This window comes from Thunnus maccoyii, chromosome 17 (assembly GCF_910596095.1).
Source record: "Thunnus maccoyii chromosome 17, fThuMac1.1, whole genome shotgun sequence".
Classification (NCBI taxonomy): domain Eukaryota; kingdom Metazoa; phylum Chordata; class Actinopteri; order Scombriformes; family Scombridae; genus Thunnus; species Thunnus maccoyii.
The window spans coordinates 19,375,492-19,394,637 of record NC_056549.1 but is presented as its reverse complement, the minus strand read 5'-3'; the positions used below and the strand labels follow the sequence as shown (position 1 = coordinate 19,394,637).

The 19,146-nt window shown below is 42.0% G+C and overlaps 2 protein-coding genes and 1 long non-coding RNA gene across 3 annotated transcripts in view; 2 read left to right on the top strand and 1 right to left on the bottom strand.

Annotated features, from left to right (window-relative positions):
- Positions 1 to 2,280, top strand: part of xkr5a (XK related 5a) — a 6,736-nt gene extending 4,456 nt beyond the window's left edge. The window contains exon 7 of the mRNA XM_042390403.1: positions 71 to 2,280. Coding sequence (XP_042246337.1) covers positions 71 to 1,017 — 947 coding nt within the window. The 3' untranslated portion in view covers positions 1,018 to 2,280. The remainder of the gene's footprint in view (positions 1 to 70) is intronic.
- Positions 1 to 3,229, bottom strand: part of LOC121882277 — a 9,180-nt gene extending 5,951 nt beyond the window's left edge. The window contains exon 1 of the long non-coding RNA XR_006092062.1: positions 3,187 to 3,229. This is a non-coding gene — a long non-coding RNA (uncharacterized LOC121882277). The remainder of the gene's footprint in view (positions 1 to 3,186) is intronic.
- On the top strand, positions 2,480 to 19,146 carry tram2 (translocation associated membrane protein 2). The gene is made up of 11 exons (XM_042390404.1): positions 2,480 to 2,701; positions 5,227 to 5,290; positions 5,501 to 5,610; positions 6,536 to 6,652; positions 6,824 to 6,882; positions 8,602 to 8,686; positions 8,871 to 8,941; positions 9,199 to 9,303; positions 14,095 to 14,238; positions 17,561 to 17,718; positions 17,966 to 19,146. The coding sequence occupies exons 1-11, from the start codon at positions 2,582 to 2,584 to the stop codon at positions 18,040 to 18,042; spliced, it is 1,110 nt and encodes a 369-aa protein (XP_042246338.1). The 5' UTR covers positions 2,480 to 2,581; the 3' UTR covers positions 18,043 to 19,146.

The window sequence follows — 19,146 nt, the reverse complement described above, 5'->3', positions numbered from 1 at the left end:
ATTAGTGGAAAAAATATTACTTGTGACAAGTGTACTAAAATCAACAATTTCCTATCCCTGTGTTTTCCAGGCGCTACCTCTCTAGTCCTCTACTACCGGTTCCTCCACCCCAAGTCAACAGAGATCTCCCAGGGCACGAACCACAACCACATGGGCAGCACGTGTATAGAACGGGGGGAGTCTTCCTTCTCTCTTGGAGACAAAAGCATGCCAGTTCCCTCCATACAAAACCATGGTAGCTTCTCCCTCTCAGGTGTGGCTGGTTCCCTGCTGGAGCACCCGGGTACCTGTAGGGGTAGGCCTAACAGCTCCTGCCCTTGCTACCATCACCACTGGCTTCTTATCCGACTGGCCCTGAAAACAGGTGACCTGGGGAAGATCAACAGAGCGTATGGGGCCGGCGGAGCAGCAGCTATACTCGACATGGAGGAGTACAACCAAGAGTTTAAGAGTAACGAGGGCATCACTATCACGGCAGGAGGCAGCTGTGAGGGCGTCTCTACCTCTGAGTCTCAGGGGAAAGGCCTGGCACCACTTTCAGACTGCAAAGATGAGTTCCAGAGTGTGAGCGAACCCACGTCGAACGAACAACCTGAAGAAGAGGAAGACAGTCTGGAGATGGAGAGCCCGCTGGAGTCGCCCGAATCGGATTTCAAACGCAGCTCACCAGAGGGCAAGTCTGTATTTGGAGACAGTCCAGAGCCGTACTTCTGCCCCACCGAGTCAAGTTCAACGCTGTATTTCAGTGCTGATCCTCAGTCTCCCAGCAGCACCAGTAACCACCGTTTGGACCGGGACATTGGGGGTCTGGAACAGGGTGTGCGTCTCAATTCCATCCCTAGCGATCCATCCCTTCACAGAGATGTCCGTGGGCTAATGGGCAGGGTTGGACCACGCTTCACTTCCACACCTAAACTAGACTCTGGAGTGCAGGACTCTCCCTCCAGTGTCCCTCACCTCACAGGTCCCAGGAGGCAGCTCATAATGTCCCGAAGAGATGAAGATGATAATTTCTAGCTTTCTCATGACAGAATCAGGGAAAAAGTAACAGCAACTTATCCAACAATAAAGGAGTACACCAGCTTTTTAAGTGTTTTAAGATGAAAAGGCTGGCGGAAATTTCACTTCTATGTGTTTGTATATTTAGAACACTGTGGGGCATAGTATATATGCAAACAATTCTGGGATAATGCTAAGCTAACCTGTACTTTTCTTAGACCATTAACAATTTTCTAAGAGCAACACATTGCCCAAATGCTGGACGCACAGAGGTGAAACCTTTGACAGTGTTTTCATCAGACATAAAGAAGATAATTAACGAGCTAATCGGTGGTGTATGGAGCTCAGACACACCTTCTACTCTCATGTTCAACAAACATTTGTTTCAATTCCTTTGGCAGCAATTACCTTAAGTCTCAAGAATATTGCTGTGTCACAATATTGGCTCTGTCAGATTGTAATTATATATTAAGGAAGCAGCCATGAGTTATATCAATAAACGTCATTAGATATATGCAGCTGCTTCATGATCTCGGACAACTTGTGGTCTTTATATTACAAAATGAAGCTGCTGTTATTCATGTTAATCAATGCCAGTCGTTATGAGAATAGAGATATTATTCCTAGATCTTAAGGGCGCAGAAGTGTCTAAATCTCAACCATTTCAGCGCGGGCCAGAGCTTTGTTGGCTTCTTAAAAGCACAAGTATCCTTTGTACCATATGTCTATTGCTGTGAATTTTTTGTTATTCCCATTTAAAAAGACACTTCCCTCAGAGAACAACATATTGTATTTTTTGTATAATCATGTCAACTGGCATTGCTTTAAGCAGGGCTAGTGTGTCAACCTGGCGAAACTGTGTTTGATGTGTTAACTTTATTTACATGTTGACCATGTAATTTCTGAAATGTTTTTTGACTTTACATTATGTTGAAGGGAAAAAAAACGTCTCAGGCACTGACTTTAAAAAGCTTTCAAATGTCAATAATGTGAAACAAAATGATGAAAAGATGCTTATGAGATACTTGTAGTGACTTTTTTATGTGATCCTGATTGCTATTTCTAGGTAAAAGATGCATTTTTGCTCATTGCTGTTGCTGTAAAAGGGATGAAATCCACAAACAAAGTAGTGACATGATGCTAGGTTTTCTCTTGCAACTAAGTGACTGCCCTATATGACATTTGAACTGTGAAGTGCAAGGCCACTGGTGGCTTTAAATAAGCAATAAATAGCCTACATATTTGGGTGAGTGGATTAAAGGTGTTTGTAATTATTTAAAATGGATCAGTGTTTCTGTGTTATGGTACGTGTGTCATTGATGGGCTGAATTGTTGAAAGTTGACTTCTCTGCATATTTTGGACATATAAAACGTGCATCTGTGTGTGGTGGCTCGGGTTGAAACGGTCCTTTGTCGTGTCAGGCTGAACTTTGTTGTGTAAATGGCCTCAAAGAAGGTATTTATGGCACTCGCCCTTTAAGGCGCCGCGCATGCGCAGATCAGTGAGAACGTTAACTCCTGAACTTCGTAGTCAGAAAAATTCAGATTTATTAAATAGCAGGGAAAACAGCATTGAGTTGACATGGCATTTCGCCGAAGAAACAAGAGTTACCCTTTCTTCAGCCAGGAATTCTTAATACAAAACCATGCCGACATCGTCTTCAGTTTGGTGATTTTCATTTTGATTGGATTGATGTTTGAGGTGAGATGAACTCAGATTCTCTTTTCCTCCCTCGTCTCACTCAGCTGTTTTTTAAGATGGCAAGTCTGCTGCACATTTAGAGATGTAAACTTGTGGCGAATTGAAATCTTATTCGGTCGAAATAACTTTGCTTTGCAAACATTTTGCTACTTCAACTATCTGAAGTAGTTATTCACCGCGGATATGGTGGTTGCTTGCTGCAGTTTTACAAGTTTTGTGAACAATGAATGATAACTCTGCTCGCAGTCAAAGTTAGGAACCTGTGATTAGGACTGAGCTAGCTGAAAACAGCAGGGTTAAAAACAGCCTTTCACGCTTTTTCGCTTCGGTGAGAGTGTTCCGCTTTTTGCTCTTTAAAATTTTAATTTCAAAGTTTGTTTGTGAAATCGGGATACGGTAAAAACTTCTCTGTTAGCATTGACACTAGGCGGTTACTCAAAAACTATACGATGCAACTTATTTCTCCTAACAATCTCATGTTTTACCCTCTAAAAATGTCTTGTTCCAGTTTCCAGCAGAGACAGTCCGCTGCAACATTTTGATTTCAAGGTTTGTATCAAGTGTCACAGAGAGCCAAACAGATAGAGGAAGTAGATCGTTTTCAGGATTCAAATTAAAAGCGTTGCCGTTGCATTAGGGTTCGTTCTTAATGCACGTCAGGCGTTAGAAGTTTTATTTTGGAAAACGATAACGGAATCAGTATGAGTTTTTGTCGCCATCTTGATGCTGGTTGTTAACTGCCACGTCTCAATCTTTGAGCCGCTGCTGCTGGCCGCAGTGATTTCAGCCGCTTTAAAGACTGCCCTGACTGACCTGAGGGGATTTTATCACTGACATACAGTGACTGAATTCATTAGGTGTTACTTTAGTTTATAGTGTCTCCTACGTGTTCACAAACACTCACTCCAAGGCCGCCGCTTGAGCATTTCGGAAACTTTCAATCCGGTGTTACACCGTATTTGGTGACCCATCAGATTCTGTGACCAGCAGTACTGGAAGTTGTACTCAGATCGTTTACTTAAGCTAAGTAAACGTGTCAGTACCACCATGTAAACATATTTAATTACAACTAAAAGTCATTTAAAATCCTACTTAAAGTACTAAAGTAAAAGTACAAATTTTAGTACTTTTAGTTAAATTAGTACTTTTACTTTAGTATTTTAAGTAAATTTAACTGCTACTACTTCTATATTTTTACTTAAGTAGGATTTGAAATGCAGGATTTTTACATGTAATGAAGTATTTTTACATTGTGGCATTGATATTTTTACTTAAGTAAGGGATCTGAGTACCTCTTCCAACACTGCAAGTCACAGAATCTGATGGGTCACCAAATATGGTGTAACACCTGAATCCTAGTTGTGCTTACACAGCTGGACATGTAAAACAATAAGTAGGGGATTTCCTTCAGTTTTCTCATTTCGGAAAATGAGAGCAACATATTTGCTACAGTTGGGTGAACTCGAGATATAGGCGTTGACAAGTCCCCCGTGTCCTTGGCACTCAAGGAATGACTGGTGACTTGTTACACCATGGATCCCAAACTGGGGTCCAGGGACCGGCTAGGGTGCCTTGAGGGGTCTCAATAAGAATATGATTCCTTAATATTTGTGCCAAATCATATCTGCTTAGATGGGATTTCTTGAGAGGGATTTCTTTAGATCTTTCTACAGGCTAATCCTTTTTGTCCTGAAGCCAATAGTCATTTAATTGATTAGTCAATCAATTAACAGTTGTATTGATCTATTGCTTTAGAGTAATTTAGAAAGTATTTTTCTGGTTCCAGCTTTTCAAATGTGAGGATTTTCTGCTTCTCTCTGTTACATATAATTGTGTATTGATTGTCTTTTGAGTTTGGGACTTTTAATCAGACAAAACAAGCAATTTGAAGATGTCACTTTGAAAAGTGTTCTGACATTAAAAAAGATATCAGATTTGAAAAATAGTTGACAAATGAATCAGTCGTGAAAATAATTGTTAGTTGCAGTCTTTTTTTGTGAGATGCCGGAAACTATTCAGGCCTATAAAAATGTTCAAATGAAACAAGAAGTGAAACTCACCATTTGAATGAAATCCAATTCATAGACGTGTGCAGCATGTGACATGGGGTGGCAGGTAGATGTAACTTTATTTTGAGAGGTAACAAGCAAAAAGTTATTAAATGTATGTCTTTGTGGGGATGCTTGATGTAAAATTATTTGGGAACCTCTGTTAGAAGCTTCAGGTCAATACAAGCCTTGTCATGCCAGACAGACTTTTCAGCAGTGCACCTTTAGGAATTCAGCTCCCAGTGGCAAATTACAATGCCTGAGGGGAGAACCGACAATGTTATAAACAATATATCCTGAAATGCTTGGGTTCTTACTCTCTCGCCATCCCCTCTGTGCACTCACAAACACATACACACACACACACACGTAGGCCCTACTTACTTTTTTGATACTCAGATGACCGGCCTCTTCAGGTTGCATTCAGACAGGTTCACCGAAATATGTTTCTAATAATCATCTCATCTCATTTTTCAGGCAACCGCTAAGACGGCCATACTGTTCATTCAGCCTCAGTACAATGTCACCACACAATCACAAGGTATGCAGTGCAGCTGAGAAATTACTCTGCAGTAATGAAGGTGCCCACCGCCCCAATGTTGCTGCTGTAAACATTTTATATTGCTGATTGTAATCCACAGTGTATGTCATTGCATCATCAGCGTCATTTAATTGTTGCTCCAGGATGTGTAACACACCTCTGATTGCAAACATGCTGTGTGTGTGTTTCACTCCTCCTTTGTGTGCTTAGAGGGAGAGGTGACGTGGTACCATTACGGATGGAAAGACTGTGCTACCATCCTCTTCTATTTCTTCATCGCCATCATCCTCCATGCAGTAGTGCAGGAGTATCTTCTGGATGTAAGCACCCTTTCACTGTGACACAATTCCCAGGAAGTTTCCTAGAAAGAAGTATGTAATTTGACACTAATTATGTAAGAACTGTCCCATTTGAACCCACATTCATTATTATTATTATTATTATTATTATTATTATTATCATTAATTAATTATTGGAAACTTTATTCTCTGTATTTCTTGAATTGTATGCTACACTCATTTCTGACCTGACCTGCTGTGCACTCACTAAAAGACTCTCTGATTTTAATCTGAAATAAATAATTGTGAGCACAAATTGAACACTTTCCATAATCGGCACCAAATTACATACTTCTTTTCAGGAAACTTATTGGAAATGAAGATTATTCTATTACCTCATATCACCTCATTGCCTCATCTTACCTCAAACTTCATGCTTATCCTAATACGCATTTTTGAAGTGAAGAACCGGAAAGATACTGATGATACTGAAGCTATGAATATGCATACTGTATACTGAAACCAGGATATGAGTGGTTTCCCCTGTTGGTGTTAGCATCCAAATACACTTTGTGGGGTTTTTAAGCAAAGTAGTTCAAAATATATCACATCAGAAATATAAAGCAGTGAGCTGCCTGATTTGCAAATCTGTGGAGACTAGAAGAGAGCAGCATTTGTTTCTTTTGAAAGTATGAGCCCTCATATCATTGTTTAGAAATAGGCCAGTGAGGAAGAATGAAGTTTTATTTTAGCACCATCGCCCAGCTTTCCAAAGCGTAATGAAAGGAATACTTCCTCACATGAAGGTTTTCAACAGCCAGATATAGTATTGGCTGTCTTTTCTTGTCCTAGCTATTTATGTTAGTGTGGCACTTCCTTGTGTGTGACAATAACAAGAGTCAACATGCCACCATGACTGAGTCAACTGCATTCATCTCTATTATCTGTTGTGTTGTTCATGCTGCAGAAAGTGAACCGGCGTCTTCATCTCTCCAAGAGCAAGAACACCAAATTTAATGAGTCTGGTCAACTGTGTGTGTTTCACTTGGTGTCTAGTGTGTGGGGCCTCTACATCCTCATAACAGTGAGTGACATTTTAATGTGACAACTGTGATAATTGTATTCAGCGATAACTTTCTGGTTGAGGACATGTCACACATACTTATCAAGCATAAATAGTGTATTTCCTTTTGAGATGCACACAAATGACTGTATTGAAGCCTTTTTAAGTATCGTTCTCTCTTTCTTCTCACAGGAAGGATATCTCCTGCATCCCAGCAGACTTTGGGAGAACTATCCCCATGTACACCTCAGGTATGACTGATGTGTATTTAGCACTGTCAGTGATATATTTACATATAAAATAAATACCTATGTACGTAATATGTTAAGTTACATACATAAATATGTTATGGTTCACAGATACATTTGATTAACAATACATATCTCTTTTTTTTTTTAACCTCTTCAACTTTACAAGGATGCTGGTGTCCTTGGCCAACATTACAGTCTCTCAGAGGAGGTAGCGGGCTCAGTTTTAAAGCAATGAGTCTGGTATCATATGAAAGTAGAAGGCCCTCATTGGTACCAACCATGTCATGCTAGCCTGTCGGGGAGGGGGATAAATATCATTCCAAATTTAGGCTAAATTTAATTTAAATTTAAATTTTTCTTGCATGGCCATTTTCAAAGGGGTCCCTTGACGTCTCACCTCAAGATATCTGAATGAAAATGAATTCTATGGTTACCCATGAGTCTCCCCTTTACAGACATGCCCACTTTATGCTAATCCCATTCAGTTTTGGGGCACAAACCATGCACTTTTTTGCATGAAGTATAAATGTGTTATTTTCGTCTATTCTAAAAACAGTGTATTTAAATATTTCTGTATACTGGGGTCCTCAAACACTCTTTGAATTGCATAAATTGGGTATGACTGGAAAGCTCAGACTCTTGTGGATTCAATAAGCCCAACTGTATTCATGTGTGATGATGTTAGTCCCTATGGTAGCCATTTCATTCTAGTGAGTTTGAAACTTGTACTCACTATATAGAATGACCTATTGTGACCTCTAGAATAATCACAGCCTCATGAAACTTTACAGTCACAAACTAGAGACATAGGCCATTCAGAGGATGTATGGCTTTCCTAGCTGTATTGACAATAAGGGGGTTTCTGAGCAATTTCCAGAATAGCTCGCCGTCCAATCACCAAAAAATGCAGTTGTTACAGAAATCTCCAAATGTCATAAGTTTTTGATACCAAATCACAGTATGAAGTCTTCTATGGTGTTCCTCAAGGTCTTGTTGTTTTAATGTGGTATTTTGGAGGGATTTTTGACATTGACTTTATCTGTGTAACAAATGGTATCAACCCAAAAATGTATGAGACATAATTGAGCATGGGAATGGCCATCATATACTTGAAGCATAGTGTTCTAAGCCCTTATACACTCAAAAGTTTTAAATTGAATAGGCGCCTAACCAAAATACAATGTTTATTACAGATTTAAGAGCTGACATATTCAAATCTCTTGTTTTGTCCAACCTGTCCAAACATTAATTTACTATCATAAAAGACTAGTTATAATATTCACATTTTAGATGCTGGAATCTGTGAATTTTTGGCATCTAAGCAAAAAAGTTTGGCATCGAATAAACAAGTTGTTGTTGTTGATTACTTTTTTCTTGATTGACTAATCATTTCTACTCCACCACATACCTTAAAATGCACCTGTGTTTTGTAATGGGGTCACAGATATTTTAGTCACTTTCGAGCAAAGTTATGTGTCTCTTGTTGCTTTAAAAAGTCGGTGAATGCCTTTTTTCAGACATGTGCAGTGTTTTTCATGTTCTGCACACACTGCCAGCACATTTACATGCACATAAAAAAAAACCTAATTACTGTGAGTAACCAGCTGTGTCCAGTCATCTGATTACAGAAACGCAGAGGGGATGTATCCATGTGGCATCTGTGCATTCTTCTCATGCTTTCTGTCTCTCTTATTTTCTATCTGTGTATTTCTGCTCTAGGTTTCAGGTGAAGTTTTTCTACCTCACTCAGCTGGCCTACTGGCTCCATGCCTTGCCAGAGCTTTACTTCCAGAAAGTACGCAAGGTCAGTAAGGAGGCTGTGGGAACTGGAGGAGTACTGGAGTGTGACTAGATAAGCTCTATGCTCGTGTGTGTTTGGGTGTGTGTGTGTGTTCTCTTCATTAGACAGAGAGTGATAAAAGACAAAACGTCCCAGGATTTTAATATCAACGCAGTATCTTTGCAAATAAAGGCTGTTTGTTTTTCAGGAGGAGATTTCTCGTCAGCTCCAGTACATCTGCCTGTATCTGCTGCACATCTCTGCAGCCTATTTGTTAAAGTAAGCATCCAGCAGGAGGATCTTTATGAAGACCTGCAAATTCAATGGCTTGTCAGGAAATATGCATGGATAGTGAGAAAAGAAATAAAGAAAACAGTAATGGAACACTCTGAAGTTGAAGTTTGAACCTAAATTCTTACATGTGGTTAAGGACAATCTATAAATATTGAATATAGTTTTCATGGAAACCTATATGGATGTCACACAGGATTATTTTCTTTTGTCAGCTAATCTATCATCTTCTTTTTCCTGTGCAGTTTGAGTCGTGTGGGTCTGGTGCTCCTCTTCCTTCAGTATGTGTCGGAGCTGGGCTTCCACATCGCCAGACTCTTCTACTTTACTGATGAGAGCCATCAGAAAATGTAACTAACCTCACAAGATTTAATGTTTTTTGTCAAATTGATCAAGTTTGATATTAATTGACTCAAGCTTCTCTATCAAACATTTGCATGGTATCTCACTATGGGGTATGCCCCTCCGCATAGTCCTCAGAAGCCCCATACCATTATGCCAGCCCCACTGGCTGGCAGTCTTGATGACTGCATCCAGAGGAGGGACATCCTCTCCCTATAAAAGGGATGGTGCAGCGTCATTTACTCATTCCAAACCTCTTCTCGCCTTTCACTCAAAAAGCAAACTTGCAACACGACTGCTAACGTAAATATTATCTTAACTGTCCACAAATTGAGCTAACCACTCAATCTCCGGGCGCTTATTTCTTTTTGAGTCATGGATGGACTCCCGATTTCTCCACCAAAAGAAATCCGGATTTTCAGAGAGAGATAAATTAAACTACAGTCGCTGCCACCATACAGCTAACTGTAGCTTCCCTGTTAGCCTGTTGCCAAACAGTAACACCAAGCACCTTAGCCCAGCTAGCCACCTCAAAAGCATTAGCTAAGCCTGCTCTCGTATTAGCTATAGCATCTAGCTAGCCTCCACACTAGTAGCCTGCTTGCTAAACCCTGCCTCTGCCAAAGTTTTGAATGAATTTGCTCACCATGGCTCTGTCAAAGCTCAACACACCAGCCGATAGCACACCAGCTAATGTTACACCGTCAATTATGCCCACACCAGCGGTAGAACCCCCACCACAGGACTGCGTGTGTGGGGCTAAGATATCAGCTATGGATACTCACCCAGTATGCGTAGCCTGTCTCGGTGTGCAGCATGCCCAGGCTGCACTGGATTCACCCGGCTCATGTGAGCACCGTAGCCGCTTCACGCATGAGAGCCTCCACTGCAGGCTGTCACGCCAGGCAAGCCTCAGTGTCCGGGACCAGCTGTTAACATCAGCCGGAGCCCCAACTGACTCAGCCACACCAGGTATGAGTTGGGCGAAACTCCTATGTTTGAAGAATTTGACGGCGATCTGCCGGCTGCTCATTTCGGCGCACTGTTGGGAGATGATGAGGAGTTCGGATGTTGCGCCTGACATACTCCTCCGAGGGAGACGATGATGATTACAACTCATCTTTCACGCCATCTCAGCTATCTCAGCCTATGGGGCCGGGTGCAGGGGGAAAGGTCAGTGGGGTTCTATCCCTGCTCGTCAGTGGGCTGCATGAGGTGTGTAAGAGGGCGGCTGAAAAGCTGGACATCCCTTGGTTGAAGGTGCAGGCTTAGGCTTCAGCATCCCACTATGAAGGAAAGAGGCTGCCAAAAGCAAAACGGGCAGCCAGGCAGCTGCAACCAGTTTTCTCAGAATGTCTGGAGGAAATGATGTGCTGCTGGAAGAACCCCTTTTCTGCCACCAACCCTGTCCGGGGGGGTCAGCCTTTGACTGTGTGGACATGAAAGAAAAGGGCGTCTACCACATGCCCTCGGTTGAACCCCTGGTGGCCTCCCACCTTCACTCCACTCAGAGGTTGGCTGTGTCTTCCTCTGGCCCCTCCCTGCCCGCCAAGGCAAATCGCCTGCAGTCTTCCATGACTGATAGAGTCTATAAGTCGGTTGCCACATCGGTGAGGGCTTTGAACGCCTCCTCTCTACTCCTGGTGTATCAGGCTGAAGTACAGGAGCAGATGGCCGCTTAACCAGTGACTCAACTGGGGGAAGAAATCTGTGTCATCACTGACCCCTGTCTCCACCTCACCAAGTGTGCTGTCCAGTCAGCGGGGAGGGCCATGGCCACCATAATCACCCAGGAGTGGGCTTGATGGCTCAATCTCTCAGATCTGTCTGACAAGCAGAAGCGTGACATCTTAGATGAGAGTGTGGACCCAAACAGGCTGTTCGGACCTGTTGTTGCGACCATGCAAAAGCAGTGTGAGGAGAAGAAAAAGGAGGGGTAAGCCCTGCAGCTTTGTCTTCCAAGGAAGAGCCAGGCTATCCCCACTCCTCGCCGGACCTTCACTTAGGCTGGGGCACAGCAGACCAGTGGAATGGCTTTTAAGCATCCCAGACACCCAACCCCCAGCACAAACTCAGCCAAGACCACCGAACAAGGGGCCATGGCCGAAGATATCCTTTGCCTCTGTGGTGGCCCAGGGGGGACCTCCAGCCCCAACCTCCTCTCAGGGAGCGAGGAAGAAGAAGTGGGCCTAACACCCTGCTGATACCAGATTCCCTTCCCCCAGCTCTGTTCCTGAGCCTGTTCCAGAGCATGCAGGGCCCAAGTTGGCGCCTACAGTTCACCGCCCAATGAAGAGGAAAGGAGCCTGTTCACCAGCTGTAGCCATTCACATGCGCCCTGTATGTCTCGTAAGAACTCACATTTGTCCCAAACTATAAAGTTGTCCACAGTGCAGCCAGGCATGTTGCCAAGGGCACTGATGAAAACAAAAAAATATACAATGTTGAAAAACAATGTAAAAATAAACCCCTCTGTGTCACCACCAGAAAGCCATCTTTCTGGGGTGATAGGCCACAGAAGCACTTCACCAGTGCAGGCATCCCACACTATGCCCCCAGCAGTGTACCACACCACTTGGCCACAAGGGGGTGCTGCCTACTCGAGGTATTTCCTTGTTCCAAAAAAAGGGAGGGGTAGGGCTCCACCCAATCCTCAACCTACGGAAGCTGAACAAACACCTCAGATCATACAAGTTCAGGATGCTGACACACGCTGCCCTGCTGCGTTTTGTGTGCCCCGGCGACTGGTTCACGTCACCCGACCTGAAGGACACATATTTTCACATACCAATATATGCTCCTCACAGGAAGTTCCTGAGGTTTGCCTTTCAGGACACAACATACAAGTATATAGTCCTGCCATTCGGGCTTTCCTGAAGCCCTCGGGTGTTTATCAAATGCGCAGAGGCAGCTATTGCACCTCTCAAGAGGCAGGGCATACACATTGCAACGTACATCGACGACTGGCTTCTGCCCACAGAGTCTCACGAGGGGGCGCTACAGCACACACGGTTGCTTGTACAGCACTTTCTTCCCTTTTATAGGGGGTCATCATATGCCCATAAGGTCAGACAATACAACTGTGGTGGTGTACATCAACAGACAGGGCGGACTGTGATCCCCTTGGTTGCACACACTGGCTCACAGACTGATTTTGTGGAGCAGTGTGCGTCTCCTGTCACTGAGAGCCACTCATGTTCCAGGTGTACGGAACTGGGCGGTGGACTTGCTCTCCAGAGGCAATCCTCTATATGGAGAATGGAGACTCCATCTAGAGGTGACCAATCGGGTTCGGGAGCGCTACGGTTTCCCCACCATGGATCTGTACGCCTTGAGGGAGAACACTCAGTGCCCAGTGTTCTTTTCTCTGAGAGGCCAGGACGTGCTGGCTCACAAGTGGCCACAAGTTCTGCTTTATGCATTTCCCACTCTGGCCCTGATTGCTGTTTTGGATGCACTGTCTCACCCCCCGTTTGAGCCTTTGAATCAGGTAGATCTGAAAGTGCTCTCACTTAAGACTGTGCTTTTGTTGGCACTGGCATCTGCTAAGTAGGTCAGCGATATTTACACCTTTTTGGTGCATTCTGACTGTCTTCAGTTTGCCACAGGAGATGCATGGGTGGTGCTACGGCCTAATCTGGCCTTTATACCGAAAAAAACCCTGATTTGGTATGTCGCCCCCTAGACCTAGCATTTTTTTCTCCCCCTCCTTTCTCCTCCTCGGAGCACGCGCGATTGCATACATTGTGCCTGGTGTGTGCGATACTTACCTATGTGGACAGGACGCGGGGTTTTAGGAAACCGGATCAGCTGTTCGTGTCCTGGGCAAAGCCTCATATGGGTAAGCCTGTCATGAAACAACGGCTTTCTCATTGGATAGTTGGGGCCATTTCTTTGGCCTACAGCATCAAGGGGCTTCAGGCCCTGGCTGGTCTACATGCTCACTCTGCTGGGGGGATGGCGACATCCTGGGCCCTATTTAGAGGTGTGTCCATCCAAGATATATGCTTGGCAGCCAGTTGGGCTTCACCTCATACCTTTGCTAGGTTCTATGCACTGGATGTCATTGCACTCCCTTTGGCGCACACCATGCTGAGTGTGGTCTTCTCTGTGGGTCGCGATTTGTCAACGTAATGATTGGCACTTGGTCTTCAAGATAAGCTTTTCTGGCAATACGGGAGTCAGTATATCCCGATGGTGAGATACCAAGCAAATGTTTGATAGAGAACTTTAGGTTACTGAGGTAACCCCAGTTCTCTGAGAACATGAGTGAGGTATCTCACCAGACCACCCTCTTTGCGTGAGGCAAGGAAGAGGTGTGCTTGTTTTGAATGAGTAGATGGCGCTTCACTATCCCTTTTTTAAAGGGAGAGGATGTCCCTCTTCTGGATGCAGTTGTCATGTCCGCCAGCCAATGGGGCTGGCGTAATGGTATTGGGCTTCTGAGGCAAGGCAACTTTATTTGTATAGTACATTTCAACAGCAAGGCAATTCAAAGTGCTTTACGTAGAGCATAAAAGGCATAAAGACAGAATATAAAAGCAACACAGGTAAAAAGACATTAAAATGCAATTAAACAGTGTTAAATTTAGGACTATGCAGAGGGGTGTACCCCATAGTGAGATACCTCACTCATGTTATCAGAAAACCGGGGTCACCTCTGTAACCTAAAGATTTATTGATATGCTGAATTTACTAAATCAGAGACTTGTTCTCTCCTCCTCTGTTAGCTTGTTTTTCAGTTGATCATCTCAGCATCCTTCTTGTTAACCACATCTTCACTGTGTGTCGTCCCCCAGGTTTGACCTGTGGGCGATCAGCTTTGTGTTTACACGGATGTCTACTCTGACCCTGATGTTCCTCGCCGTCGGGTTTGGTTTGGCTCGTGCTGAGAACCAGGGCCTGGACTTGGAGATGGGCAACTTCAATACTGTACTGATAAGGTGAGGCCTTACCTGGTCATAAAGAAGTGAGGTGAGAAAATGAGCAATGTCCAACATGTGTGGATAATGAGTCATTATGTGACACTTTTTACAACTACTGTAACGAGTATACAGTCAAATTACACTTGGTGTCCATAAAACATAGTCACCCTTGTTTACTTTTTATTGTTTTACAACATAAAATCACACTTGATGTAGCCAGGATTTTCTGATACTAATTGACAGAAAATTACTCTTCAGTTCAAAGTAACACATAAACGCATCTCTACAAATAGATCAAATGGATTTTGACAAGTCAAAATTAAAATAAATTTTATTTGCAGCTACAATTTAACTTGCTAGAAAAATAATTAAAGGTATCTGAATATATTTTAACAGGCCAATATTCTTTTATTGTAACTGTTTCCTATCATTTTGACTTATTTACTCCATTCTTAATTTCATTACCATTATTTGTGACAGTGTGTGACAGCAGCACTCTCACTCAAACCAAAAGCAGTAGAAAAAAAATATTTCTATTATTATTTTTTTTTAACTCAGGGAAAATGGTTACAAACAGAGGAAACCAGAGCAAACTGCAGTTAACTGCATTACTGCCATCAGCAGCTAATATTAATAACAAACCTATATAAATAAAAATTATTAGTGAATTCTAATATTCTCCGACTGCATTGAGAAAAATAAAGCATTATCTAATACATATGTAAACCAAGGTTTAATCCCACCACCAAAATTCAAAAAAGCTAACTTAGTTACTAAATTACCATCACCATCAAACTGATTAATATGTGTTTGAACACAGAGTAACAGTAGACAACCACTAACATATAACACACTGGTATGAAATATACTTCATCTATTTTTGACTAGAATTAGGTAAAACATACATACAAACATACTGAATGTAAGTTTTTAAATTATGTGTCTGGGTCTATCTCAAACATATATGATCAAATGAAGAGTTGATACGTCAAAGCTGCACAATACTTAATTAGCTATTTCAGAATGTTTCAATCTTTGTCTGGCTCTACATCAAAACACACACAGACATAGACAATCATGTGACAGGTTTTTTATTTAATAACCATGAGTAAATAGTGAAAACGTTCAAAAATACCCCATAACTCAATCATTCGTGACCTAATTTTCCCCCAAATTTTATATAAATATCTTACCAGGTTTTAAATATAAATAAAATAAAATAATAAGCAAAATAATTTAGTAAGTCTGATACTGAAAATGTAACCTCTTGGTAAATATGAGTATGAATTATAGAATTAATCTGACTTTTAATAATGTCAAACTGCAATTTGAGAACCACAACATCCGTGCTGGGTTTCACACTAAATTCCTTGAAGCATGAAGGCTGTGCAGGTTACAGGCCAACTGCCTTGTGTTTGTTGATCTGTTGGCAGTATCTGGAAAGGGACCCCAGACCAGTGGAGGACAGGGCAGTGCTGCTGTCTCGTAGAGTAGTCCTCCCTCAGAGACTCCATCAGGGCTGATGCATATGCTGGGGGAGATAAAAATATTAAGATCACATTCAGCGATATAATATTTAATACATGCACTGACCCAAATAATTAATTACATTAAATGACTCACTGAAATTGCTAACAGGTTGAAGATGGCTAGCCTCCACAGCTTCAGGGTCTCCACTCCCTCTCCTTCATGCTGCATCCAAAGCCTCCCTGGACCTGTTTCAGAACAGATGTTGAAAAGAAAATGTTAGACATAAAAAACAGCCAACTTAAACTAAACTACAAACATCAGGATACAATTTTTACCAACATGCCAGGTATTAAAGTAATGGTTTGTTTGTTCTGGACACTGAACATTATTTAAAGATGTGGGATATCAAAGGAACTGAAGTTGTTTACATGATGTTTAGACATTAACAGATGCTGCTGAGCAATCAGCTGCCACACCTGGTATTTATTAGCTGTTTCCTGACACCTCTACCTGCTCCTGAGGATGGTTTCAGAGTTCCACAGAAAGCTTGAAACTGCAAATATGCATCTGCCCTTTTTGAGAGTAACTCTTATTTTTACATAACAGTGCAGCATCATATATACACTATTACGCTGGAGAATAAGGTGAAGGTCAATCATTAATAACTGTGTAATACAGAACAAATGCAGCTAATGTTACATATGAGAGGCCCTCAGAGACACCACCACTCATTACTGCAGCATCTCCTAAAAGCTTATATCACAGCTACATTACACCACCTGAGAATAAAAATCACAAATGTTTTTGCTGAGCAAACAGAAAGTCACCAAGCAGCGCAACTAGATACCAGGATCCTGCATTAGATAACCAAAGTTAAGAATTAAAGTTGCACTGTGTCCGATGGTAACCGCGTTTACAAAATAGGATGCTAATCAGCTGGTAGTTTTCCAGGTTATTTATGCTGCCTAACAACAATAAACACTCATCAGACATTACTTCTCAATTCAAGCCAGCATGCTGACTGATTTGGAAGTTAAAAACATTAGAAACAAGGACTTACCAGAACAGTTCATGTCTTCATGGAGCTGAATCCATGACCTCTCGGTGGCGGAGGTGATGAGGCAGCTGTGTGTATTGGAGGAACCACACCAGCTATCAGTCTCACATGGTCTTGGCTTTAACATCCCATCCTGAACTTGATCATATCGCAAATAACTTAACCCTCCTGTCTAAAATCAGCCCACACACAACCGTGGTTTTCCATTAGAGGCAGCAGTGAAGTCCATTTCTTCACCTGCAAGAAATCTAGCTGCTGCTTTTCCTGCTAGGAAAGAGGACTTCAGGTCCTGACAGGCTGGAATTTGCACAGCTTGCACAAACACAATTAGCTACTGATGAAAAATGATTAAATGCAAAACAAAACTAGTGAAAGAAATACAAATTGACCAAATGACAACTGCTCCTCAGACTTATTAGTACCTGCAGCTGGGACGGGGAGAGCGACTCCCATATGTGATGATGCGTTGGGAAAAAAAAGCTTGTTTTAAGGGCGCTGCTCAAAATGCTAACTTTTCCGTCTTAATTTCTGCCTTTATGTCTTGTTAAACTAATAAAATCATACCTTATCCTTTCACAGGATCATTTTCATGATACATAAATTTTAAACCTGCAAGTTGCTCTTAAACCCTTACAAAGTAGTCCAGATCTCACCACAGTTGTCCGGGGCAACTGTTACGGTCAAACCCTAAAAATTTAAGACATATTTTACAGGCCTTCTGTTAGATTCTGCATTAGATTAATTCATTTCGCACAACATCAGGTCCATTTTCCAAAACAATTTCACTAATCCTTCTGCTTTGGGCCCCTTCAGGATGACTGTTTTACTGCTGGTATGTTTGACTCAGTCTTGGCTACTTTGGAAGTTTATCCGCTTCCAGCTGAGGCGCTGGAGGGAGTTCAGACACGAACAGGCTGTTCGCAAGAAGGCTGCCGCAAAACAACCCCTACGGCCACTGAAGAGAGACTCGCGTGAGTATTAACACCTACTCAAACATGTTTCATACACTGATATCGTCTCTTGTTAAATAGTTACAGCAAAGTTCGGCAACAACTGTTTCAGATTTTTTTTTCAAAGTGAGATTCATCATAATTTTCCTTGTCCCATTCCTCTCTCATCACTCTCTGCTTTCTTGATTTGTCCTGATCACACTGAATGACTGATATGTCCTGTGTTAGTAGAGATCCTGACCTCTCAACTCTGTCTCTCTGTTGCTAGTTGGGCACCATGAAAATGGAGTTCTTAAAGCTGAGAATGGAGCCTCTCCTCGGACCAAAAAACTCAAATCCCCATAAGATAACATACTGACTGGCCTGAACAGCGGCCTTAGCCCAGGCTAAGGTTTCTCATCAGCACAACGAGGAAGCTGGTGGCTTCTGGTTGAGTATGTCCTGAGATGTTACAGGGACTCAGTCGCTACAGACTTAGGCTTGAATGCTGGAAAATGAAATCCAAGGAAATCCCTTGAGCCCAACAGACATTTACTCTTCTCATCATATCAGTATTTTTTATACATCTACACGGCCTGCTAGCACACCCCAAGGAGCACCATTGTATACAGAATGATTAAAATGTAAAGTGAACACAGTATGCGGCACACATGTTACTGTGTGTCAACGTTGAATGTGTTGATGCATATCCTCATACATAAGTACTGTATTGGTTGTAGTGTTGTCTGATGTCGCAGCTGTTTTCAGCTCTTTGCCATTGAGCCGGCTTTGCTTGTTTTCTTGTCTGGTCCATTGGAGCAGAGAAATGTTACTGATGATATGGTATGATATGAGCTTACTGTATACTGGCCTTAACACTATCCCTTCACCATGTTGGGGAAGGGATTTTGGCCAACCAATAGAGTGGTCACCTGGGCTCCTCCCAATGATTCTTGTACTGCATTTCTCACTGATCACTTAACAGATATGCACAAGTATGTATGTTGGATATTACCGCATGCCATTCCATGTTTTTTTTCCTTTTATTTTTTTTGTTAATTACTTTATTAAATAATGCAATTTTCTGAAATAAAGTGTGGAGTCATCTATTATGACTGAGGCTGTAGAACTAGTAGGTATTTTTCTACATGTTTCTACATTTTATCAACCAAAATGAAAAACTTTCAGTTGTTAAAAATTTAGAGACATTTTGCAAAATTGTTGTCCTAGTTTATGGTATTTTTTTATTTCCTCTGATATCATTAAGATATTCTTGAAGTGTGAAGTTGCTGTTTATTGCCTATGTGTTGTATCTGTTTATTAGACTGCATACTAGTGAAATTACAAGTGTGGATAAGCAAAGCATACTGACACCTACCCTCGCTTTTTGCTAAAGTACTAGTCCGCTGTACATAACCAGATCTGTCAAATCCTCTTCACAAATAAAAAGCAAATGCATTTAATAGTGAA

Excerpts from the sequence above, each read along its gene's own strand:
- tram2 (XM_042390404.1), top strand. The coding sequence starts at position 2,582 with ATGGCATTTCGCCGAAGAAACAAGAGTTACCCTTTCTTCAGCCAGGAA. Across the intron at positions 6,653-6,823 it reads GCCTCTACATCCTCATAACA|GAAGGATATCTCCTGCATCC; the intron begins GTGAGTGACATT and ends TTCTTCTCACAG. Across the intron at positions 17,719-17,965 it reads GCCACTGAAGAGAGACTCGC|TTGGGCACCATGAAAATGGA; the intron begins GTGAGTATTAAC and ends CTCTGTTGCTAG.